This window comes from Solea solea, chromosome 6, assembly GCF_958295425.1.
Source record: "Solea solea chromosome 6, fSolSol10.1, whole genome shotgun sequence".
Lineage (NCBI taxonomy): Eukaryota > Metazoa > Chordata > Actinopteri > Pleuronectiformes > Soleidae > Solea > Solea solea.
This window is the reverse complement of record NC_081139.1, coordinates 16,300,303-16,326,574: the sequence shown is the minus strand read 5'-3', so window position 1 is coordinate 16,326,574 and position 26,272 is coordinate 16,300,303. Positions and strand designations below refer to the sequence as shown.

The window sequence follows — 26,272 nt, the reverse complement described above, 5'->3', positions numbered from 1 at the left end:
GAACACCCTTAAATAACTACAGGCTGCACACCTCTATGTTGATGAACAGAACAACAGAATTATAAAGTCAAGTCAAATTTATTTTTATAGCACATATACAAACGACTGAGCCGCAACCAAAGTGCTTCACAGAAAGTGAATAAGTGCTAAAATACAAAAAAATTAAAAATAATAATAATAAGGTCAGTTCCTCTATCTTCTCGTACCTTCAGAGTAAACAGAGATGAATGATCTTAGGCTGTAGGTGTGTGTGTGTCCTCTGTGCTGCTGTGTCTGGGATCACTGCCAAGTCCGTGTACCCAGCAGCTGGTTACGATGCAGTGACCATCCCTGATGAATTCAAATGGAGCCAAGATAATTTTTAAACAGCTGGGCTTTATAAAAATGAGTGACTGTCATGTGACCTGAGTGTGGAGAGGCGAGAGGAACGAGGCCTCGGAGCATGTGGCATAGAGGAGCCATTCCAAATGGGTTCTCTTGGTGCCTCAGAGAAAAGAAATCCTGAGCAGTCTGTCAAACGCGATACATGCACTAATGTGTTGACTCAAATGAATAATATTAGCACTGACTAAGTGAATAATCTTTGGAAAGTTTGTCAAGCCGTAGTGAGTCTCACCCCTGAGTGACTGACTTAGTCACTGATAAAAACAGAGTAACTGATGGTTTGCTGTGTCACTGATTAAATGAATCCTGCCTAACATGAGCTCCTTTATAGGTACACTGGAGCCACATCTGTCTGCCCTGCTGTGGATGGCCATGCTGGTGTCTCTGGCTATAGTCATCATTTTACCTCAGCCTCATGGCATCCGGGCACTCATTGCCTCCACCATCCTGCGCTTGATCTTCTCTGTGGGCCTGGAGCCCACTTTGCTACTGTTGGGGGGTTTTAATGTGAGTGTGCATCAGTGTTGCATCCATATACTCCACAATGCCCATGAAAGAGGCACACATTAAATGAACATTGGACTTCATGGTACATGACCGACAGAGTCCAGAACATAGCGTCTCCTGGTAGTTGTGTCGGCCAGTGTCAAATTAAGCATTCACCTTCATAAAGACTGCCGACATTGTCTCTGATGCTGAAATGAAGTCTCACAGAATCACAACTGATATGACTCTGTAATTTTAAAAGATACAAATACATTGATACGTGATAAACTGCTATGATGCTACTACCTCACTACAAAATCTCGTATTAGTGTCTCCGAGACTCACTGCAAGACTTTGAAAGCTCATAAAAGTTGCTTTGCCCATGAAAGACTCTGGTGAGGCTCACTATGCTCGCAAGACTCAATGTATTGGATGAAATGCTTGAAACAGATCAGGGCAGCTTTCCGGAATGATGAGGACACTCAGCTGGTCTGTCGTGACGAAAAGGGAGCTAAGCCAGAAGGCGAAGCGCAGTCGATCTACGCTCAAACACTCTCCGAATGTCATGAGCTTTGGGTAATGACTGAAAGAATGAGATCGTGAATACAGGCGGCTGAAAAAGAGTTTCCTTCAGCCTTAGAGATAGGGTGAGGAGCTCAGACATCCGGGAGGGGTTCAGTTTAGAGCCGCTGCTCCTCCATGTCGAGAGGAGCCAGCTGAGGTAGTTTGGGAATCTGGTTAGGATTCCTCCTGGCCACCTCCCCGGGGAGGTGTTTGTCAGGCATGTCCTTCCAGGAGGAGACCTTGAGGCGGACCCAGGATGCCTGAGGGATTGTATCTCTCAGCTGGCCTGGGAACGCCTTGGGATCCCCCCGAGGAGATGGCAGGAGTGGCTGGGGAGAGGGCGGTCTGGGGAGAGGGCGGTCTGGGCTTCCTTGCTAAGGCTGCTGCCCCTGCAACCCGGACCTAGATAACCAGAAGACGGCGACAAAATGCTTGAGCATGACAAAATGAGAACACGTTTTATTTTAATATTATGGGCATAGGTGTGTCAGATAGAAGCACAATGACAGGTTGGGAGTGCTGAAATGATTCATGTACTCAAAACTGCAGAAAAAAAACTTTTATGTAATATCTGTTTGATAGTAAGCAGTGATAGAATGCACTGAAACGTATTGAATCATATCAAATCGTTCCATAATAAAAAGTACCTTCCCTGAATCATATCATCGCTCACATATCTAGATATTTAATCATCCTCCAAAGAAGAGAGATACACCACTGGTATTTAATGATATTTCCCCACCCTGACATATAATATAAATAATAATATCGTTGTCCTCCAGCTAGCTAAATAAATGGTAATATTTTAGCCCTAGAACCATTTTAAAATCCTGTACACACTGGTTTATAGCCGATGAGGTATCATTTCAGCTGCTAATACATACAAAGTGTTGACACATAAGCCTGGGAGATTCCAGACCACACTGGTGGTCAACCACATCAGTTTATTTTTAGATGAATGACTAAAGGGCGTTCTCTTTTCTTAACCAGTGACAAAAGTACAACTATTAATATGACTAGTGATTTTCTCACATTGAACATAATTTTCCATTTTTCTCCAGTTATGTAATAAGGTCATCTTCCTGATGAGCTTCGTTGGAAACCGAGGAACCTTCACACGTGGCTACATAGCCATGATCCTGGATGTGGAGTTCCTGTACCACCTGCTCTACCTGATTATCTGCACCCTGGGGGTCTTTGTCCATGTCTTCTTTTACAGCTTGCTAGTATGTGGACACTAACACAAACCATACAGTCATGCTTTGTTTTTATACACTTTTGCATACAAATGTATGGTCATTCATACATGGATGACCACTAACCCAACTTGTTGAAGTTGCAGTAGGCAGGATTGCTAGAGAGATGGTTAAAATTGCAGGTTGTTCGAATACTAATGTTTTGTAATGAGCTCTCTGTCCTGAGCTCCTTACATCTCCTCATGGCTGTCAGTGTCGATGGCTGTGACTATACCTTTAATATGTATGCATATCACTAGTGTCTTTAATAGAAATGAGGAAGGTACAGTGTGCATGTTGTTGTCAGTTGGCACTGTAACCCATGAGAAAGACGATATAAAAATGGGAATTAGATGCCTTTTGTGTTCTTAAAAAAGAACAATTTTAATTAAAAAACTTTCTTTACACTCATGCTGACATTTGTACCCATTATACTACTCTCTCTTCCATGTCTGTGTATCTTAACACATGCTATACACGCGTCTTTTCAGCTCTTTGATCTGGTTTACCGAGAAGAGACTCTGCTGAACGTGATTAAAAGTGTGACCCGCAATGGCCGCTCCATTGTCCTGACAGCAGTGCTGGCTCTCATCCTTGTCTACCTCTTCTCCATCGTGGGCTACATCTTCTTCAAAGACGATTTCATTTTGGCTGTCGACAGAATACCCAACAAAACACTAGGTACTGTGACACTCCGCTCTCCTCTCAATCCCTTACCAGAATGGACATAAAGAACTTGTCCTGTCTTGATCTAGACAGTCGAGAAACATGTGTTGTTTTCCTGCTGCACACACACACACCCCACAAATAAAATGTAATAATTTGGTCACCTCCAGAGGCGTTGGGACTATGAGTTATTACAACAACCTCTGTTTTGTAGTCATTCAGTTTCAGAAAATGTTTATGCATCCAGTCTTTTGCTTTGGTTAGCCAGGACATAACACATGACACACCAGTGGTACCAGGCTTTAACATGGACATATGATTGGGTGTCTTCCACATAGCAATTACAAGTTGTTAAACTTGCGCATGATTTATGTAAATAGAGAAAAAGAGGGGACCCGAATTAGAACCCTGTGGGACTCCACTGGCAGCATCTCCCACCACTAGAGAGGAAAGCCTATTTCATAGTTAGGAGATGCATAAAACGTGCAGACTGGTTATTCACTGTTTGTGTTTTTTCTTTCCAATCAAACAGAGCATGGAGCCAGTATGGTGGGAGAGTTCTTCTCTGGTGGAGGGTGTCAGAGAGAAAACTGTTCAGACACTGTGGTGGAGGGTAAGCATGTGTGTATGTGTGAGTGTGTGTGGAAGTTGGGTGACTGGGGTCATTGGGTTCTTTCAAGTTTGAATCCGCATGTTGATACATGTCTCGAGAAATTCCCACTGTGTCTGGCTCTGTTTTATGCATGCTTAAGGGTGTGAGTTTTTAAGGGTCTTTGCGTCCTCCCAGACGTCTGACTCAGGCGGACAAGAGTCGTCCTGCTGAGTCGGTTGGTCATGGGATTAGTGATGGCTGGTCCAACTCGCGGCTTTTAGGGAGCTGAGTGAAACGGCAGGGGTTTAGGCTTCATGTGTGTCTCAGGTGAATGAGCTGATGTAGGTGCCTGGCATCAAAAGGTCAAGGATTAATAGCCATCAGATTAATGTAGGTCAAGGAGTCCAACCAGTAAATGTCCCAGAGGGCTTTGCACTGCAAATGGTGAGTTCTTGCAAACTGAGTGACCTTGATGGGAAAACTCTCCAAAGAAAGTTTGCCAACTAAAAACTGATCAGCCGACCATTCCTGACCTTATCTGGGCTTCCCTATCCATCACCATCAGGCTGGTTACTTATATTGGTCCCAATTTCCCAAATTTGTGCATCATGTAAAGTTTCTGACTATGTCCACTGTTTCATCGAAAATAAATTTAAAAAGGTAAACTTGAAAAGTCTTTTTCAAGAGATGTCTATTTGTTAAATGAATCGTAACTTCATCGTATTAATGTGTGATTGAATGAATCTTAAAAGGGCTAGAAAATAATTCTACTAATTTATTTGGTGACCCAATATATGTGTCCCCTGAAAAATCACATTTCTCTATGCAGTAAACTCTGGGGGCGTAGCCCCTGAGCCATGAATATGCTGTAAAGGGACGTGGTATTTGAATGCTGATTGTTTGCAGCCACCTCATTTATCAACGTTGGATCACTATTATGTTGAGATTGTTGAGAAACTGTATGTGAACCTTCTGGCATGATGATTTCGGTGCCCAGACCTGCACTAGTGCACCATACAGGAAGTGACTGTCTGACAGTTTTGGTTCGTCTCTATAGGTTCCGTTGTGGTCCAGCCATCAGCGGTGGTCATCGAGGACAAGGAGCGAGCATGTGACTCTTTGCTCATGTGCATTGTGACAGTATTGAGTCACGGCCTCAGGAGTGGAGGAGGTGTTGGGGATGTCCTGCGGAAGCCGTCTAAGGAGGTAAGAATGCAATGACTTTGAAAAAAAAATCACACCCACAGTTTAAATTCCAAGTAACATGGAAGTCAGTGTCACTCCATGTCCAAAAAAAGTCAATTTGGTGTGGTCATGTATCAGTTTGATTATTAAACTGTTTTATTCATATTACCAATCTCTCCTCAACAAAATGAAATACACGTCATTCTCCCTACCACATAGATAAAGATAGAAGCTCAGTTAGAGACATTTTTGTTTAATGAACATGTGAGAGGAGCCCTTAAGCCTTCAAAAGTACACATTAGACCCATTAAAAAAAGGAAAAAAATTGTCAGCCAGTTCCATCTCAGAAGAATGAGCTGCTTTGTACCGAGTGCAGTGAAGGCATCAGTTTGTCTGAAGTGGCTCTCAGCTCCAGGAAGATATGATCCGTGCTGCTCGGTCAAAGGGTTTACACAGAGGACTTTCTTAACTCCAAACAGAAAACAAGCATTAATGGCACTGATCCAGGATGAGGGTGAGCTTAGATTCAACCACAGAATGTGGAGGTTTGCAGTTTGACCCACAGAACCAGGGCATGACTCATGAGATTTATGTAAACCTCAGCCAGATTAGCATTCATGTGAATTCTCTACACTGTTTGCTGTTGTGCTTGACACACAATGGTGACTTCTGTAGAATGGGATAGTTCCCTGTCAGTGCATTGTGAGCCATTCCACTGTGTTATTTCAATAACAGCACAATAATCACATGGGTATGCTTCCTGTTTACATCAACAGAACTTTTGCCCCTTAGAGAAAATTGGAAATGTTAATATAAGGGTTTTAAGTAAAACGTAATATTTTAACAATGAATTGTTGCATTTAACAGGTCAAATGATGGATTAAGAAGAATTTTAATGATTTTCTTTGGGGTTTGTTTATGTTAACTAAGTAGTATAATGTGCAGTGAATGGGTTATAATTGTGAAAAAAAAATGTACACAGCAACTTGTGTTGCAAAATATTGATTTGAGTCTGTCAGGTTCTATGGTGCTGGAACTGCAATGTAGACAAGCTGTTTCTCTGTCCTTCAGCTCTCTTTTAAACCTCCCACATTGTCTTCTTTTTTGTTTTCTTCTCCAAATATATTAAAGACAGTAAAGGAAATATTCTTTGTTTTGTGTCCAATACAAACATATTTTGGCAGAAGGGTTTCAACCAATGATTGTTTTCACTCTCTGTTAATCTGATTTTCTTTTGTTTTTTGTCAAGTTGATATGTGGTCTGTTGACAGTCTGTACCTGTTTTCTATACAATATTACTCATTATAGGATATCACATTTGACCAATCAAACCTGAATATTCAACCAAAGTGTGAAATGATGAATACTACTATTATTTATGATTGTATTGTGTAAATGAGTAAGTGTTTAAAAGCCAAAGAAGGAGAGGTGAACTTGTAATGGAGTCAAATTCTGTACAGTGGAGATTTTAAAAGGTGTAACAGCTTGTGACCTTAGTTTTCATAGTTTTTCTCCCTTTTTCTTTAACAGGAGCCCCTGTTTGCAGCCAGAGTGATCTATGACCTGCTCTTCTTCTTCATGGTCATCATTATTGTCCTGAACCTCATCTTTGGTGTAATCATCGACACCTTCGCTGACCTGAGGAGCGAGAAGCAGAAGAAAGAAGAGATCCTGAAGACGACCTGCTTTATTTGCGGTGAGACCTTTTGACACAGTTACACTTGTTCTGAATGATGATATTTTAACGGTCTGTCTCTGAAAGTTGTCCCAACTGACAGAAAATCTGGTTCGAAACAATCAATCATTCATTAGAATTCATTCTACCTTACATTTCCTGAACCTCCTGCCAGAATTGAGACATAACATGACAGTCCTGTTCAAAATGGTGAAACACAAAATTACTTTCTTGTCTAATTTATGTATTTATATTGACCATAGAAGTAAAAAATAAATGTGGTATACCAAGTCAATGCTGATTTTATTGTTGATTATTATGGAGAATGTGACTCGTGACCTTGGTCACTCGTCCTTCCCTCATCTCTGTATAGTGTCGTACTCCTTTCTGAAATGCCTTGCCTTCCATTTGTCACAGTAGTCGCAGTATAATCAGCGGGTATGACTTGCAACTAACGACTATTTGTCTGTTGATCAGTTTTAATGATTTCTTTAATGAGGATGAATCAGATTTTAATGATTCTTTAAGCTGAGCTTGTTTTAATTATTAAAAAAACACACGGAAATCGATTAATGATTGATTAATTGAATAATCGTTGTAGCCCCCATGCTGAGGCAGACAATAGCAAAATCAAAAGACATCTGAAAGAGTGACAGTCGTCTGCTGCTGCTGCTGTAGTACGTGCTCATATATGAGTATGCTGCTGCTGCTGCTGCTGCTGCTGCTGCTGCTGTGATGCTGCTGCTGTGATGCAGCTTCGCATCACAACTCTGTTTTTCTGAGTAGCATAAACAACGAAACGCCTCCTCTTCCCAGAATGAATGGTTAGTCATGGTAGGTGCTGTTGTGGTGGAGGAGTGTTTCTTCCTGTTGCCATATGGCTCTTGACCATTTTAGACTGTACACTAAGCAGTCACTCAGTTGTCATTTCGTGTGAAGCATACACACAGTCATTGGGTGGGTATCGTCGTCGTTATTGTTTTGTGTTGCTCAACCATGAAAAAGTTTGTTCCTCTTTGACAACAGCGAACAAAACAAATAAAGTTAACTCACATTTTTAGCAAATCTCACTTTTGACATTCTGTCTGCCTTTTCTCTTGTGACTCTGTTTCCTCTTGTTATTTCAGTCAGGCGTTGTCATGTAGGTCACAAGAACCAGCAGGCTTGTGTCATGTTGTAACACAACGTTTCTTGACTCTTCCAAAGAAATGAGAGCACTGAGTTTACATTGTATGTGTGTGTGTGTGTGTGTGTGTGTGTGTGTGTGTGTCATTTCTTTCCCAGGTTTGGAGAGAGATAAGTTTGACAATAAGACAGTTACCTTTGAAGAACACATCAAAGTTGAACACAACATGTGGCACTACCTGTTCTTCATCGTTCTGGTGAAGGTCAAGGATTCGACAGAGTACACTGGCCCGGAGAGCTACGTGGCTGAAATGATTAGGGTAAGAATGTTGTCATGCATTTGTGTTTTATTGTTTTAAGCGTTTAAAAGTCATACATTCAAACAACACATTCATATCTCCACTGCAAGGTTTGTGTGGATCCTGGGTCAAAGGACTCAGCAAGGTGGTTTTTATCAACTTCAGCTCAGATTGGGATTGGTGTCCAATAAATAAAAGGCATAGAAGCTGACATGAGGCATTAAGATACATCAAAAACAACTAAAATAAATTAAACGTCATAAACAACACAGCCAAACAATAAACCACAAAAACAGATCAAATAAAATAAATATCAAAATAAAACTAGTACAGTACAATTCCCTTTCCTTACTGTCCCTCAATCAGCAGTCTACACTTTTATTCGTCAAAAATGACCACAAAGCCACGGAATAATAATAATGGCGTATACGTGTTGAGGGTCGGTCTCTTGTGTCACATACAAAGTTTCGAGGCGACCGGTCACTGTACGCTGAAGTTATAGGGCATTCGTCGAAATTCGCCAAACTTCCGATAGTTGCAGTGGCCACACCCCTTTTGAATCCACAAAACCTTTCGATAACTTCTTAATATGTCTAATACAAATTGCGTTTTTTTATGTTGGTCCGATAAACGCGCTCAAACGAGTTTGTTCATTTTGCGTGCAAATCGCCAAGATGGACGCCAAATTCAAAATGACTGACTTCTTGTTGAGTTAAGGCCGTGGTCCCAATGTACTTCTTTTGTTCGTCTTGGGCTATTACGAGTTTCCACCAAATTTCATGAAATTCAGTGCAACTTCATCTTGGCTTGCTCCATCCACTTTTAACTTTCACCTTTTCACAGGAGCCATTTCGGCCCATGGCATTCGTGCTCACGCCCTAATAAAATAAAAACAACATCCACAACTTAAACAGGGCAGAGGCCTGTCTTACGTGCAAAGGCAGATCATTCCACTTTTTCGGGGCCACAACAGCAAATGCACAGTTTGAGTTTGCGATTTAACCTATTGGACAATACTAGCTGTCAATCACACTGTATCAGCGACTTATATGTGCTGCACTCTATCAAAGATTTTCTAACCAAATGGGAACATCGTTTTATTTTTTTTTTTTGTTTGTTTTTTCTCAGGAAAATGTTTACGTTATAAATCATGTGGAAAATGACTCATTTTGTGTATATTCAATAGTTGAGTGTGTTATTTCCTGCTTAAAAGTGCCCTGCTAACTGAAAGTCTCGGGTGAACACGGTGATTTCTTCTTCATCTTCTTCCTTTTTGGCAGCAATACCAGTTCCTGTGGCATAGCCACTGGCCATGAATGGTTCAAACTTTATTTTTTATTTCATTATTTACATCAATTGAATGAGGGACCAAAGTGAAAGGATACAAATAAACAGTGCATCATTGTCACTGAGATCTACTGTGTTGTCGACTTTTGCAGCCACTTCGCCAGGGATGAACTCACTAATTTTAGTGGTAAAGAGGCTTTGACAGAGGGAAAACAGAAATACTCTTTCTCTGAACAACTCCTCGATCCAGAAAGTCCCACCTCGTTTGCTGCCACAAGCAAAACAGGGAATCTTTCACTCATGTTTAAACGGGTTTGAATAGAATTGATTACTGCATGCTTTCGTTTCTCTGCGCTGCCAATAAGCAATCATTTAGTTTTCTTTCTTTTTTGCTCCTTTTCTTTTTTAAACTCATTTGCCCTGCTTTATGTAATCCGCCACCTCTGTGACCCTGATTCCTTCCAAAGTATTATCACATCAGTCAGCTTAAAGCATATGAGAAATTAGCATTCTCACAGTCCTCCAGTGGCATAAAATGTGTTAATCCTCCGAAACAGCCATGCCTCGCTTTATCATCCAAGCGAAACATGGCTGTTAATCACGCACACACACACACACGCACACACACACAAACATTCTTCTTCACAGCTTAATCAAAGCCCTAACCTTAACTATAACCAGGACTTCAGGTCCTGCTAAGGTCAGTGTTTATTCACAACATTGCTTTGGGACAAACTGGCAATGTCCCAAAAATAAAAATAAAATAAATATTTTTTACATAATACAAAGCACATTAGAAACACACACAACCTTTTCAGGATTTAATTGTATGCCACGACTGCTTGAGCCAAATGTTCTTGGTGGAAACGTGTCAGTAAAAATATGAAGACAGAGGGAGAGCTGATTGTTTTGATTGCTGCATCATATTCATAACCTGTAAGCAATTAACTGCCAAAGGAAAGCCCCTGCTTATGAAGTGGTTGCTTCCCTGACGCACTTTCCTGTGTCATTGTCAGTTTCTGACACAGTTTCTCATTGATGCCGTTTAGCCCACTTCACTGGGTTTTTTTTTGACGTGATCTGCTGTACTCTCGCAGTCTTGTGAGCAGCCGCCTGATTTGGGATTAACCCCCATCCTCTCTCCCATTAACCTTGCACCCCGCTGAGCCAAATTAAGTTTGTCAAGGGTGTGTGTTTTGAGTGGTGGCTTTCAGGTGAACACCGAGCGGACGAGGCTCACATGGTGCGAAAGACCCCGATGACCCCGTCAGTTGACCCAGTCATCCTTAACATTAACTCACAGCTTTTCGAGCTAGTGTCTGGTTCCAGGCCTCCATGTGGTCGTGTTGACTAAAAGGATTGTAGTGCGGGAGGCAATAAAAAGTTTTCAGATTCATGATATACGTAGGCCTATTTTTTAGGGCTGTCAAATGATAAAAATGTAACTATTGCATGATTTAGTGTGATTAGTCACAGTTTATCTTCAGCATCTAAATTCCTGTGAACCACACTTTCACACTGTAGTATAGAGACACCCAAGCCGTTAAAATGACTGTAGCTGGATCATTTCCTTGTGCTCTTCTGTTTTACTCACAGTTAATACTAAAGTCTGTATTTTCCAATCTCAAGCTTCTTCACCTCCTTTATATAAGATAAGATAAGGTAGTCCTTTATTTACATTGTTCCAGCAGCAAGACAGTAAAGATAAAGATAATAAATAATAAACATGCACTACCAAAAAAAAAGAAAGAAATTAATCCTTGGACTGTAAACAATTAGTTAAAAATAGAATGTTGAATGTACATTATAGACAGCAGAATATGGCCTTGATATATAATATATATAATCTGTGTATTTGTGTCACAATAGTCTCCATTAAAAAGGTTGGAGTGTACCATGTGTCTCCTCATGCTGTTTGAATGATTTTCATTCATAGCCATGCTAATTTGGTGGTTATTTGGTGTTAGTTATATCCGTACCTACTTTTTGTTTTATTACCTGCCACAATGGTAGATTTCGGTCTGACAGACAACTTTTTCAATTTGAGTCAAGTTACTTTTTTAGCTAATTTAGCTCATTTTAGCTAATTTAGCTCATTTTAGCTAATTTAGCTCGTTTTAGCTAATTTAGCTAGTTTTCTTCAAGAATTAAAAAAAACATTTGTTGTAGTAGTGGTGATAGGAGAGGGGCAACCGGCCACAGTTATGGATTCATTTGATTTTCAAAAGCACTAAAATGTGTCCCACATTGTGTGAGACTAAGCTGTTTTTGGTTTGTGAATAACATGAACCGTACAGGAATACCAGTACCAGTAAGTGTGACTTTGTAATATAACTACATTTCTAATTTGACAACTCATTTTCTAATTTGTTGTGGCAATGACATGTGACACCACTGCTCTTGACCTATATATACCTTCTGTTTGTGCCTCATTTGACTCGCTTGTGACTGATATTCACTTGTATAGAATACTGTAGTGGTGTTGCATGATTTCAGTTACAAAACCATGACTTTGTAAGTCTTGTTCCTTCAACCTGCTCTCGCTCTTTCTCTCTCTCTCTCTCTCTCTCTCTCTCTCTCTCTTTCTCTCTCTCTTTCTCTCTTCCTCCCCTACTGTGTTTCACTTTATTTGATGCTGCAATAATGTGGAAGAATCAACAGCTCAGAAGGGGGTGTACAAGTCAAACTAGTCTGACAATGACTGGGACTGACGTCAATGGTGGAGGGCTCTAAGTGAAATGTCATATGTCTAAAATGTACACTGATGATGATGTTTGGTTCATACTTTTGGCCGCAATTTATACAACATCCACCACTAAAAACCACTCCCTGCAAACATTCAAATCAGTTAGTGCTGAATAACATCTACCTGTTTGCCTGTGTGATCATTTTTAGCTTTTATTTGCATATTTGTAGACAGAGTGGGCTCTCGGCTCATCAGGTGGCTTGTGGCACAGCACTGACGTTCTCTGTTGCTGTTTTAACCACAGAGCATCCTGTTTCTCTGTCAAGGCCCGTGCGGTTTTAATAATGAAAATGAACTTCCGTCATTTCCATTGAACTGGCGTGAAGTTGTGTCTTGAGAGGTGGCTGCACTTGTTACTGGAACTGATTTAGTTTGTAAACACAAGGGCAAAAGGGCAACGCTGCCAGCAACACAGCCCCATCCAACAAGCCTGTGTGTGTGTGTGTACTTGTATTTGTCACAGCTGTAGGACCTTTTCCTACATAAAGACTGACTTTTTCAGGACCTGTAGTCCTTCTGGAGACCTGGTCCTAATGAAGAAGAATTTCTGAAGAACTGGTTAAGTTTTGGGCTAAAATTTGAATTGTGGTTAGGTTGTGTCCTAAGTAGAAAAGATGCTCTAACCTCTATGTATGTAGTGTGTTGGTTTATTAGTTATACGTTTTGTTTTTGATTATTTTCGGGTGGGGGGTGGGGGGGTTCAATGAAGTTGGTCACTTATTTGAATTTTGTTATTAAGTATGTTTTGAATTGGGCATAAACCACAAAAAAAATTGACATTGCGTTTCTTTTGCCTGGATAAGAAGCTGCACATGGTGTAAAAAAGTCTTTTGATTAAGTATAGTTTCGGTTTGGATTTTTACCCAGATGATGACTCCACAATGGACGCTTTAGCTAATGTGATATCATGAAATTGACAAAGTGTTGAATCCCTAGTAAGAACTGATAATTATCACTCACCGTCACACCTTAGGTGCAACGAGAGGAAAAGGAGTATGTGGAGGCTCATCGTTGCCTACAGTGATGCAGTGAGGTTTGTCCTCTGGTGTTCCTACATGGTGTACAGCTGTCTGTGTTGCTTGGATGAATCAGAAAACAAACAGCATCATAGAGGCTTTAACCAGCCCAAAGAACAGCCCATGCTCAGAATATGAATTTTGCCTAAATTGATTGCTGTGGTGGATTTGGTAAATTGGACACTCTAAATTGACCATAGGTGTGAGAATGAATGGTTGTTTGTCTCTATATGTGTCCCTGTGATGGACTGACGAACTGTCCAGGGTGTACCCCGCCTAATATATATATGTTATTTTTATTTTATTTTATTTTATTCACACCTTGCACTGAGATGCCCTGCTGGGTCTGTGTTTTGGTATCGTATCGGCTGTGTTGGGAGAGAGGAGGCAGGTGGAATAGGTAAACATAGTCTGTGACGTTTTTTGCATTCAGGAAGTGGAACTTGTTCATAACAGTCCTTCTCTTCTCTCAGTATGACTTAATGCCTCTCATTATCTTAGTGTTGTGTGATTCCCCTTTTGGGCTGCCTTCTAACCCAGGATTGGTTTGTGGTTCCGACAGCCTACCCACTTGCCCATACGTCTCCAAATCAACCACTGAAACCCAGGGACTTTTTCCAGCGCAGTTCTTCAGCACTGCTCTGTTTCTAGACAGTGACCTCAGTAGCTGTGTATCAGCCTCCCTCCTCATTCATGCTGCATTAGTACTGATGGCCGTGTTGATTGAGTTCACATGACAGTAACATGCCCTTGCGGGATGTGTGTCGATGTTGTGAAGACTCAAACATAGATGCGTTCACATGACTTGGACTCGGTTCGGAGTTCGGCTCAGACGGCGCTCAATAACAATGGCATGTGTTGATGAAGTGCCGGAGGAGACAGAAGCATGAAAGAATGCACCCGAGTGACCCCACGGCCGTGTTTGAACACAGCCAGGTCGAGTGTGGCTGCTGTAACTTCTCAGCTATGTTCACACGTAGAGTTAATTAGAGACACAAAACAATATATTTCCAGATTATGCAGACCTTAATAATCTCTTTCATTGCTTGCATTCCTGTCTTTTGTCCCCACAGCCATCAGAATCAGAAAGTGAGCTTTCATTTCAGCACGTGTTGTTTTAATTATTTAAATGTACATCTCATCTTTTATAACTGTTTGAATTGATTTCACTTTTATCCGTTCAGTTGCTGTCTTTGTGTGAACTCCTCTTTGATTTGGTGCGACATGTGATCACTGGTGAGAAAAAGGTATGGTTTAGTCAAACAGGTCATGGAGTTTGACACCGTTGAGCGGCTACTTTGTCCAACACACACCAGGAGAGCAGCTACTGTGTCTTACTGTTTATGTTTTATAGCGCGACCAGTAAAACCACGTGTCATAACCTCTTTTTTTTTTGCTTTTTTTTTTCTCCACACGTCGGGTTGCTGTAAAGTCGCTGTGGTCACCTGCTGCCACTTTCATGACTCGCTGCAAACAACTAGACCCACAGTTTTTCTACAGAAAAACGACATGTGCTAACATGTTTGACAAATAAAGCACACTGCATTTCCTGTGACGGCATCACATTACTCACATTACTTTTCATTTACCATCAGAGATAACTCGTCATAGCCTTGGTGTGGTGGGGATGGAATGAACTGCCAACTCCTAAATGTACAAAAGGCAGATTACCCCATCTTTCCTCTTTTATTAATCCTTAATAATGTAACAAAACGTGTGTGGTTTATATATAAACCTAAAGAACAGTACATTAAAGTCTGGTTTATTTTTAACTGAGGCTGCTGACAGGAGGACAGAAGGAAAAACTCATCTAATAAAATGTGGCTTTTAGTTGCTTATTTACACATCTCTTGCATAAAAGACATGGACGAAGATTAGCGTTCATTATTTCAGCTCATGATCTTTTAGCCTGTGAACAAAAGCCTGCTTATGTCTGCAGTTCCTCAAGAATGTGCTCCCCTCGTCTTTCTAAATGAAAACTGAAGAAGTTTGTAAACTTACTCGCTTTCTTGCATCAAAGTCCATCAAGAAAATCAGGGATTTTAGCCCACAAGGACACAGGAGCTGCTGGTCTACTAATGCCTCGTTTGGTCAGTTTTTGTCACTTTGGTGAATCTGAACAAAGAATTTGAAGCGCAGAAATCACAAGATGAAACATTTTAACTTAGTGACGGAGGCAGAAGTGGATCTGGTGTTAAATTGTTAATATTCTCTATTAGAGCTGAAACAATTAATCGATTATCAATCGATTACTAAATGAATCGAAAACTATTTTGATAATTGATTAATCGGTTTGAAGCTTTTTTCATGATTAAAACAAGATTTCCGATTGTTTAAGCTTCTTAAATGTGAATATTTTCTTAATTTCTTTGCTCTGGATAATAAAGAAATCACCGATCAACATTTTCAAGGTTTTCTGATATTTTATGGACCAACCGATTAATCGAGAAAATAATCGTCGGATTAATCAATTATGAAAATAATTGTTAGTTGCAGCTCTATTCTCTATGGACTTGCGGGGAGAGAGCAAACTTTACAAACTTCGATTTCCATCTTAAAAACTGTTGTCTGAGCAGTTGAAGATATTATTAGGTGATTATTTTGTGAAGTGGATAATATCTGTTTTCGTGTGTGTGTCCCTGCTGGCAGCCATGTCATCAGCCACAGCAAGTGTACAGGTCCCAGGCTGATTCACAGAAACAGCAGCACACTAGCATGCTTTTTTATTCATTTAAATGATCTTGTCAAACCTCTACACCTGAATCACTGGTCCCCTTTCATTTGGGAGATCACAGCTCTTTGTTTCTGTTTGTTTATGACTTCAGGGATATGAAAGAGCTGATAAAAATCAATGCTTTTCCAAAGCACAGTGGCCAGGACAGAGTGTACAGTAAAGTGTACTTGCTGACACAGCCAATATTTCAGATGTGTACTCCAAAGTCTATGTCAAAGTGTGCCTCAGTGCTCCCATGAGTCATGGGAGCATTCAAGTGCTATGTGCTTGTCTGAGTGCTGTCTGTTCAGCAGTGTGTGTGTGTATCTGTCTGTGTGTGCGTGTGTCTGCGTGCATACGGGTGTGTGTGTGATCAAATGAGGACATTTGTTTTTCCACCTACGGTCACATGGAGTAAGACAAGACGTGACATAAACATATCACCAATAAGTGAAAAGCCTGAAAGTAGCAACTTCTTCAATGTCCTCATGAGTCGTTATACCAACAAAAAAAAAAAGGCATGACCAGTGACGAAAGACACAACCACACATTCATAGTCGACTCATAGTAAATCTCAAAATGTCCTCAGCCAAAGACATTTCTGGTTCCTTTATTAGTGAGCAAAAAAAAAAGGTAAATGATTCACATTTGATTTATTAAAACTCATATCAATGAATGGATCATCAAAATACTTGACGATTAATTTAGTAGTTGATCATTTGCTTAATTGTTTCAGCCCAGCTACACTGACAAATAAAAGTATTACTTTATTTTAACAAAATAGTCAATGACAACTTTTAATTTAATGAATATGAAGTCATAAATCTGTTCCATTGGGGGCTGGGTTTTGTTGAAAAATGTTCAATACCGGAACGTGATACCGATTTCCGAACAATACGTGATAATCCCAGTTAATACATTTTTTTTTTTTACATATTTTGGTGAAACATATCTTCATTCAGTAAATAAGCGTCAGCCTCTCAAAACACACACACACACACATACATATGCTCTCCTTTGGGGAATGAGCTCCGTCTCTGGTCGCAACATCCTGCTCGACTCGAGACGGCCAATCATGGCGAGGAGGATGATGAGAGAGTAAATGATCTTATTGTGAAAAGTCAAGACTAAAATGTCACATTATTACACCACTGTATTTTAATGATAATGATGATTCTCTTGTTATGTAAAGTTTGAGAATCCCTGCCTTAACCATGCAGATTTTTCTTTTGTTCACCAGGACCATAACTTGGACTGGTTCCCACGGATGCGGGCCATGTCTTTGGTCAGCAGCGACGCAGACGGGGAGCAGAACGAGCTCAGAAACCTGCAGGAGAAGCTGGAGTCCACCATGAAGTTGGTGTCCAACCTCTCGGGCCAGCTGACAGAGCTCAAAGAGCAGGTTGGTTTAAAGTGGGACGCGTGGACACAGACTCTGAAGCGAGTCTGACTTGATCACGGGGGGGAAAACATGAGGTTTTATTTTCAGATGTGGTCAAGCAGACGTCGTTCGGGGTTTGTTTGTTTGCAGCTCGTTGCCCTTTCAACTGCAGCGCTTACTAAATGCAAAACGCAATGAGTCATCATTCACAACGCAGCTCATGAGGCTGTCGGCCTGATTTAATTTTTTCCACAGACCAACAACATATCTTTAGTTTCTGTGGAAATCTTTATTGATCTCTGGGAGTTTTTGTGTTTGTTCTTCTGTTTATCGATTTGTTTATGTGCTAGATAAATCCTCTCTCGACATTCAGACGAGCGCGGGCTGGAAACTTTTTTTTCAGGATAATTACTTTTTCATTAAACTCGGGTTTTAAGCTGCGCTGCTCGGTTGTGCAACAGCAGTCTTGTGCACTTGAAATTGCCCAGTTGTTGCAATCCACTGCTTCTTGTAAACAGAGTTGTAAAAAATGCCTTTACCCTTGAAATGAGAACTATCTGTGAGGAAGTGAGTGTTATGGAGACATTTTGACCCAGACAGGCGGAAATGATTATTGTTTGTGAGAACTGCGGAGGGCAGGCAGCATCACATTCTGTCCACAGTCACTGTTTTAACTTCCTGCTTAGTTTCTTTACTTTCTTTCTTTACTTTTTTTTTTTTTTTTTTAGCAGGATCGAATTTCTCCACAAGCAGCACAAGTGGCACAATTCTTCTCTGCATTCTGTGGTAAAAGTAAATTGGCTAAATTGGAAAATTGCAGTGAGACAATGTCGGCGCTCTGCTCTCACAGGGTTTCAACCACGTTGTCGTGATATTTTTCACCAGCACATCCTTTTTTACGCAGATTTATTTCTGCTGGAACACTCATTTTAAGACCACTCTGCCTTCTCACTTTTAATGTAGTTGCGTTTCAGTGTCGAGGTGCAAATCGCCACCCGTGTGTTCGCTGAAGTTCATCCTTAGCAGAAAACATGTTCTCTTTCCTGTCGGTATAAAGGTTACTGCCTGTGTAATGACTTGTGTACTTTGCTTGATCTCTGAAATTTCTTGCGTCTGAGTTTCAGTATTAGTGTTGAGCGTTGCGCTGCTTTCGTCTGGAGACGCTGGACGGCGCGTTGCCGTCATTGAAAATGCTTTGTATTGTGTGTGTTTGTGTCAATTCTGGGAAGTGATGTGAAGGAAGGAGTGAACGAGGAGTGCAGACACGAGAGGAGAGCGTGGCAGAAAGTGTGAACAGCAGCAGGTGATTTTCTTTTTTTCTCTTTGATTTCCAGATGACAGAACAGAGGAAGCAGAAGCAGCGCATTGGTCTGCTGGGACACCCGCAGCACATGAACGTCAACCCGCAGCAGCCTGCGTGAGGACATGAGCGTGCGCACATCTGGACAGAGTTGACACTCACAGGTTGCACGTCAGTGATATTTTACTGATATTGAGTGCGAGTTTAACTTATAACGGTAGAGGAGCTCTGTAACATAGGTAGGTAGTGATAAGACGCTGTGTAGCTCAGTCCCTCCTCGTTCTCTTCAGTCCGGGTCTGAATGTGTGCCAAATATAGACATAAATCATCATCACTATTAACATAAGGCCTTTACTGAACGTGACACACGATGGGGACAACTGGAAAACTTTTGGGGTTTTTTTAAGGTTTATTTTATGATTTCTATTTATGTTTTGGGCAGAACACGCAGTATTAAATGTCTTATTTTTGTACGTCTGTGCAATATACTAACTTAAATATGCAACCTCACTGGTGTGTGGATTTAAGTTCCATCAGTCAGTTCTTGAATTGTGGGCCAACATTTTTGTCTGTCACTGGATAATTAGGGAGTTGTTGGTTTGTCTTTGTTCAAGCAAATATAGATAAAATATTGAATACACTGGCCTTATTTTCCTTCTTGTTTTTTTCCCTCTTCTTGAGTGTAATTTGCATTATATAGTATATTTTATGAGAGCAATACATTCAGATAGTTTTCTTTCACCTGAGCATCACATATCTGTGCAAACTTACTTAACAATAAATGTACTTTCTCTTTCAATTTAGTTACAAGGTCATTTAAAGGTTTTTTGCAGAATTTCATTTATCATTCCAGCTTTTACAGTTTGTTCAGGAGTCAGAAGACTTTTCAAATATGTTCCATTTGTGCCTATTATTTTCCATTTAAAGTCTCACACGTACAGTATATGATGCTTTTATGCTCATTTTCTCTGAAAGGTATGACTTGATTTTGTTTTTTCCACTACTGTGTGTACATAGTTTGTTGCTTACGTTTGCTTTTGTATAGAAAAGTGAGACGGAGAAAAGAACTGTTACTGAAAATGAATGATTACGTTAATGAAAATCTAAGCATTGTCAATTTGTATACAAAAGTAGGATTATTTATTAAAATTTATGTAATTATCCTTTGCTGCCTGTGTTGTGGATTTGTTCATCGTTTGACAATAACACAGGATTATTATCAGAAATTCTCAGCATTAAGTAAAACCATGAATTTGTTTTATTTAATTTTTTTTTTAATTTGTTTGCTTTCAATTATATTCATACGCCCTCCTACACTAACACACGGTGGAGAGCGGAGGGTCTAAAATGACTCACTCCTGTCCTGACAGTAAAAGTAACCGACATGACATGAACAGCATCAATAATCTGTAATAATCCATAATAAACATTTGAAATACTGGTCCAATGTAAATATAATAATCATGTATGTAAGTCACAATGACAAAAACAAAAAAATACCAACAATTTCAATAAGTGTTTAGTCATTGTAGTTATTACATAGTTATTGTTTTTCATGGGCACATGGGCCAGATCTGTCCACTTCACTTTATTTCTGAATTTGCATATATCTTTCAACACATGCATGTGTTTTTTTTACAGCAGGGCTCCATGTCCTATACAACAAAGTGCATAATTATCCATCAACATAAATAACAATTTACAAATACTGACACATAAAATATCACATAATCGCTAAAATAATAAGATTTCTTTTAAAAATCCTCATCATTTTGTTTTGTTCCTCATAAGTATTTCTTAAAATTGGTTGTACATATCTTTACAGCAATTTAACACTAAACTACAATATTATTATTACAATTCTTTTTTTTATTGACCTTTCACGGCCCACATGCAGTACTGTCACAGCCCATTAGGCGGCCGCAGCCCACACTTTGGTGATCATATCACAAATGTATAGTTTGAATGGATGATTATCCTTGTTTTGTTCATACCTGAGTACATTTCTATTTATTTATCCATCGATGTATCAAAATTAAAATGGCAAAAAAGTGATTTAAAGGTGCTTTTTGTGTCAATGAAATAAGACTGAGTGACACTGATGGCGATATTACATAAACACAAAGTATTTACCAATCAATTCTGTACATTCAGTATGTTTGTTCATCTCTTTGACCACTGAGCATTTCGGACAAACCTTTTTCCTGATGCAGAGCTGTGGCCAACCACATTCTACACAGTCACATGTATGTCAGTATTGTAAAAATTAAATTATTAACCACCATTATATTAATTATTTTGTTTTATCATCTTTTTATCATGCCTTCTCGTCACAGAACATCAGAGACATAAAGTGTCACAGCTCCCTCCTCTCCTCCCTGTGTTGTTTTGTCTCTCCTCTGTCTCTCGTTACTTCGGGACGTCGCCGGATGGAACCGAGCGACCAGTCGGGAACACTCGGCTGTCTGCGCGCGTGACGTCACCAGCAGGGATTGGCTCCTCCTCCTCCTGCTCCTCCTCTCATCCTCTCCCCCTCCTCGGCTCTCTCCTGCTGCCATGAGGAGCTCAACGTGACGTCCCGTTTTAACGTTGTCTGTTAAAAAAAAGGAAAAGACAGGACACTGCAGCGACAGTGTGCGCACGTGCTGGACTGAACACAATACAGGTACACAATGTAAGAAAAAAAAAGTGCGTGTTCAAAATGTGAGTGCGTGGCACGTGTATAAAAGTAGAACTGTCACATTTGATAATAATGAAAAGTTTGTTTGTGACACTGTACAACTCTGTGCAACATGTAGTATGTAGTAGTAGTTAGTTTATACAAAGTAAATAATACATATTTAAATAAAAATAGACAAATAAATACTGAATTAACATACATAGATAAATAGATCATTAATATTAATAATAAAAATAAAACATTTAGAATGTATGTTTATCAGTGTGTGTATATATGTATAATTAGTAAATAATATATATATAGTAGTTGAATAGTTAGACTACATTTAGACACATATGCATATGTATAGTAGATAGATAGAAAATTAGTTAGAATGTGTGTATATTTCCGAGTTATATATGTATATGTAATTAATATCAATGTCATAGATAGGTAGTAGTTATATAGTTAGAATATGTGTATATGTACGTGTAATATATATCACAAACACACACACGTAAGTGTGTATGTATCATTAGTATCTATATAATAGATAGGTAGAAGTTATATAGTTATAATGTTCTTCATATATAGATATATATATATATATAACTAACAAACACACACAGCCGTCGTTTGTAAACACGCTCTGTGCCCTGAGAGCTGGAGCATGGTGGTACACGAGACTGCGTGTGTGTGTGTGTGTGTGAGTGTGAGGGGGAGGGAACACTGAGCAGCAGCAGTTGAAAGCGCCGTCCAACACGTGAGGCTCATGTGACGGAGTGGAGTCGGTGTCTCTTGTGGGAGACGTGCGTGTAGTCACAGGGTTTATTTAACACGTAGTCAAAAACCCACCCAGCTCCCTCACACTCACTCGCTCGCTCGCTCGCTCACACTCACACTGACTCTGCCGCGCGTGGAGCCTCGTCAAACACACTGAGCTGCGGGTGACAACACAGCTGTTCTCAGCGGGAACACACTCACACACTCACTGGATAACAGGAGACGTTTTTTTTCCACTTGTGCGAGTTTGTGATATTTTCTTCTTCAATTTTTATTTTTTCTTCTTGTTGTTTTTTTGTTGTTGACGTGGAGACGCATTTGCATCGGTTTTTTTTTTGTTTGAATTTGCTCGTGGTCTGCAGCTGAACGACATGGAGAGGATTACCAGCGCGCAACCACCTCCCTGTGTTCCCAAACACCCGTCAATGGACATAAGTGACATGTCAGGGTAAATGGAAATCTTTCAATTTTATTCTGCTTTTTTCTTTTTTTTTTTTTTTCCTGCTTTAACACTTTTTATTATCAGAACCAAATAACACTCAACTAATTTTGCCTTTTTTCCCCCTCTAAAGAATGGATTTTCCAATGTATGTGTACAAACCCAGGAGAGGCATGAAGCGCGATGAGAACAAGGTGAGTGAAGGCTGCACATGCACATTCCCACTCACTGCTGCGCTTGCATTGAACGGTTTTGGAGAGACTCACTGACAACCCTGTGTCCCCCCCCCCCCTCCTCCATCACAGGACACGTACAAGTTGCCTCACCGACTTATCGAGAAGAAGCGACGTGACAGGATCAACGAATGTATCGCCCAGCTGAAGGATCTGCTGCCAGAACATCTGAAGCTTACAGTGAGTGTTGGATTCTACGTATGGCATGTCTGTCTGTCTGTCTGTCTGAGACGCCACATGATTTTTACTGTTTGCTCCAGACATTCAGTGTAAAGTCTCTGTTAGAGTCTCAAAAAAAGAACAAGAATATGTTTACAATTTTTTGAAATCCTGGAGAGAGTTTTTGTGTGTATTGTATGACTTGTCCTCTTTTGGGCTGCAGAATGTGTTACATAAGTAAGATCAACACACTTATCCAAGGTCTTCCTGTTTTAGACACTGGGTCATTTGGAGAAAGCCGTGGTGCTGGAACTCACTCTCAAGCATGTGAAAGCCCTGAGTTCTCTCCTGGAGCAGCAGCAGCAGAAAATCATGGCACTACAGAAGGACCTGCAAATAAGTAAGTCTAAAGAAACTCAAGAGTGCTGTTTTGCTCCGAGCATTGCCGCGGGGGCAAAGTTGTACAGTTGCAGTCGCCATCAGCAGTGTTAAGATGTTAACTCTTGTGTTTGTGAATGACCAGGTGATCATGGAGGTGATGGCGTGGACAGCAGCGAGGAGATGTTCCGCTCTGGCTTTCACTTTTGTGCAAAAGAGGTCCTCCACTATCTGGCCAGCCAGGAAAGCAGCCGGAACCTGACCCCTTCCCACGTCATCAGCCACATCCAAAAAGTAGCCACTGAAGTTCTGCAGCATCAAAGCAGCGTGGAAGCAGATGACCCTGCCCCTCAAGCCTCAGAGAAACTGAAGAAACCCGCCGGACAGCCCCAGCGGGGGTCCGAGGCCCCTGCCAAGAACTGCGTTCCTGTTATTCAGAGGACTTACCCCCATGTGGCGGGGGAGCTGAGTGGCAGTGACACAGACACAGACAGCGGGTACGGGGGAGAGAACGAGAAGCGCGACCCCAAATCCCAGTGGTCAGAGAGCTACGCCAGAGAGGTGGAGCTCAAGCGCGCCACGTCTGAGCGCGCGAACGGCGCCATCAAGCAGGAGGGCGACGAGCCTCAGGTCAAGAGGGCGAGGTGTGAATCGCCAGAGGACGAGGTTGTCGCCGGTCACACGGCGGGAAGCCCCGGCAGCTACATGAGCTTCTCACCCAACCAGGCCCCGTTTTGCCTCCCCTTCTACCTCATACCCCCCGCGGCGGCTGCAGCTGCAGCATATCTGCCCATGCTGGAGAAATGTTGGTACCAGGGAGGCATGCCAGTCATGTTCCCAGGAATGGGTGGCTCCACAGTCGGTGTAACCCCAGAGACACTTCCCTCCTCCTTGGTGATGTCCCCAAGGCCGGGGTCACCGGTTCCCCTCCATCTAGCCATGGACTCCTCCGCCCTGCACAAAGCTTTAAAACAGATTCCTCCTTTAAACTTGGAAACCAAAGACTGAACAGTTGTGTTTCTCTTGGAAACTTTCCCTCCTGAATGTTGAACGGGGTCAAACAGTTGGCCCCGACTGAGAGGACTTGTACTGCCGCCATCGTTTGGCCCATCCGAACACTCACCCCTGTAAAGAATCCCAAAGTGGGCACCACCACTTATATCATCAGCCTCTATGTTTAAATGGGATTATTTTGGGGTGGGGGGGGTGCAGCAGTGCCCCTGCTCAGGCTCATATATCACCTGTCGCGTGGCTCTGAATCACTGTGAAGATGATAGATGTAAAAATCGCACGCAAGAGCATTTTTCCCTCTTTTTCATAGCAATGTTCGCCTTCTTCGCGCTCGCTGTTGAATGTCAGGGGTCAGAATTAGGACTCAAATGATTATTTTCACAATCGATTCATCTGTCGGTTATTTTCTCGATGAATCGAGTTCTTGTTTGGTCTGTAAAAGTGTCAGAAATGATGATGTCTTGTTTTGTCCACAAACCAAAAATCAGTTTGAATGATTGTTCTGTTGTTGAATGGAGCAAAGAAACCAGAAAATATTCACATTTAAAATGCCGAAAACTGGTCTTAATTATTATAAAGGAAACCACTCAAGCCGATGAATCGATTATCAAAATAAAAAGTTGACAGTTAATTTAGTCGTCGACGAATAATCGTTGCAGCCCTAGTCAGAATGTAGGACACAGATACGACCCCCTCAGTGCTCGAGAGAAAAACAAACTCTTTTCTTTCTTTTTTTTGCACACACCCGCGCACACACACACACACACACACACACCAGTCTGAAATGAATGTAAAATTTGAACAAAAGCCCCTTGTCGATGCTGCTTGAATTATTGACTGCAGTCGATCTGTGAATGGAGGATCTACCTTCAATGTTTTTCCACTCCTGTAAGTGCAACAAAATATTGTTTGGACTAGAATGTAACCAAAAGGAAAAAGACAAGAAAAAAAAAAAAAAAGGTTGACCCGTCACGTCACAAAATGTCCTTCAACCCTCACAATACCTGGGAGCTTAGTAAACACAAGTGTTCATGATGTTCAAAGAATGTTCAGGGCGTTGTCGGTGCACGAGGTGTGTCACTCATGTCTGTTGAAAGAGTGATGTGGCCGAGCGCGCCATTATCATTTAATCTGTGAGTCACAACTATTTGTGCGTTTCGATGGCGGTCCCGTGAAGTCATGTCCTGTAATATTATTTTTATTATTATTATTGTTGTTGTTATTATTATTATTATTATTATTATTATCGTTATTGTTTTGTTTGTTTGTACTACTTCATACATCTCTATTTTTGATACATCACCCACTGAGTGTATCTGCGCTGCGTTGCAGAAGAAGGTTCAGGAAGTCTTTTTTTTTTTTTTTCTTACTGTATGCTCGCAGAACGGTTGTACAGTACATTGCATATTTTCCTCATGCCCACAGATTCTCGGGTCAGGTTCAGGCTTGATCGTAGCTCGTGCTGTTGCCTTTACTCGTTTTTTAACGCAGACACAACAACAGCAGGTGTTTTCTTTTTTAATGTATTTGCTTTAAACGTTGTGTCTATGGCAAAAGAGATTTAAAGTAAAGCTCAGACAAAAAATAATAGTTTTGTATAGACAGAGGTACTTGGGATTTTTATTTTGACAATGTAACACACGGTTGTTTGTTGTACATATTTTGTATATAAAGTATTATTGATATATATTAAAATATTAATAAAGCTTTTTTTCCTCTTCACACGTGGGATTTGTGTTTTTTGTTTTAATCAGTATTCGATGCCTTAAACGTGTCGTAACCGGCCAACCAGACTGCCCCTGACAGCAACATGTACTTACATAACACTTACATAACCCCTAAAGCAGCAGGGCCTCTGTAAATCAATAGCACATCTAAGATTACAGGCTGTAAACATATCAAATTCAAAAACGTTTCCCTGCAACTGTGTGTGTAGTCAACCAGTGAGCAAACGCC

At 40.8% G+C, this 26,272-nt stretch overlaps 2 protein-coding genes across 12 annotated transcripts in view; both read left to right on the top strand.

Moving 5' to 3' along the window:
* The window catches only part of itpr1b (inositol 1,4,5-trisphosphate receptor, type 1b), a 102,053-nt gene extending 82,236 nt beyond the window's left edge, over window positions 1-19,817 (top strand). For all 11 annotated transcript variants that reach the window (XM_058631218.1, XM_058631216.1, XM_058631223.1 and 8 more), the window contains 9 exons: window positions 716-891; window positions 2,496-2,660; window positions 3,161-3,350; window positions 3,868-3,948; window positions 4,985-5,133; window positions 6,643-6,808; window positions 8,072-8,232; window positions 17,214-17,375; window positions 18,689-19,817. In XM_058631218.1, coding sequence (XP_058487201.1) covers window positions 716-891; window positions 2,496-2,660; window positions 3,161-3,350; window positions 3,868-3,948; window positions 4,985-5,133; window positions 6,643-6,808; window positions 8,072-8,232; window positions 17,214-17,375; window positions 18,689-18,775 — 1,337 coding nt within the window. In that variant the 3' untranslated portion in view covers window positions 18,776-19,817. The remainder of the gene's footprint in view (window positions 1-715; window positions 892-2,495; window positions 2,661-3,160; window positions 3,351-3,867; window positions 3,949-4,984; window positions 5,134-6,642; window positions 6,809-8,071; window positions 8,233-17,213; window positions 17,376-18,688) is intronic.
* A 2,572-nt stretch (window positions 19,818-22,389) lies between these two features.
* Window positions 22,390-26,038, top strand: bhlhe40 (basic helix-loop-helix family, member e40). Its single transcript, XM_058632658.1, has 5 exons — window positions 22,390-22,544; window positions 22,669-22,729; window positions 22,841-22,948; window positions 23,204-23,327; window positions 23,451-26,038. The coding sequence occupies exons 1-5, from the start codon at window positions 22,468-22,470 to the stop codon at window positions 24,311-24,313; spliced, it is 1,233 nt and encodes a 410-aa protein (XP_058488641.1). The 5' UTR covers window positions 22,390-22,467; the 3' UTR covers window positions 24,314-26,038.
* The last annotated feature ends 234 nt before the right edge of the window (window positions 26,039-26,272 follow it).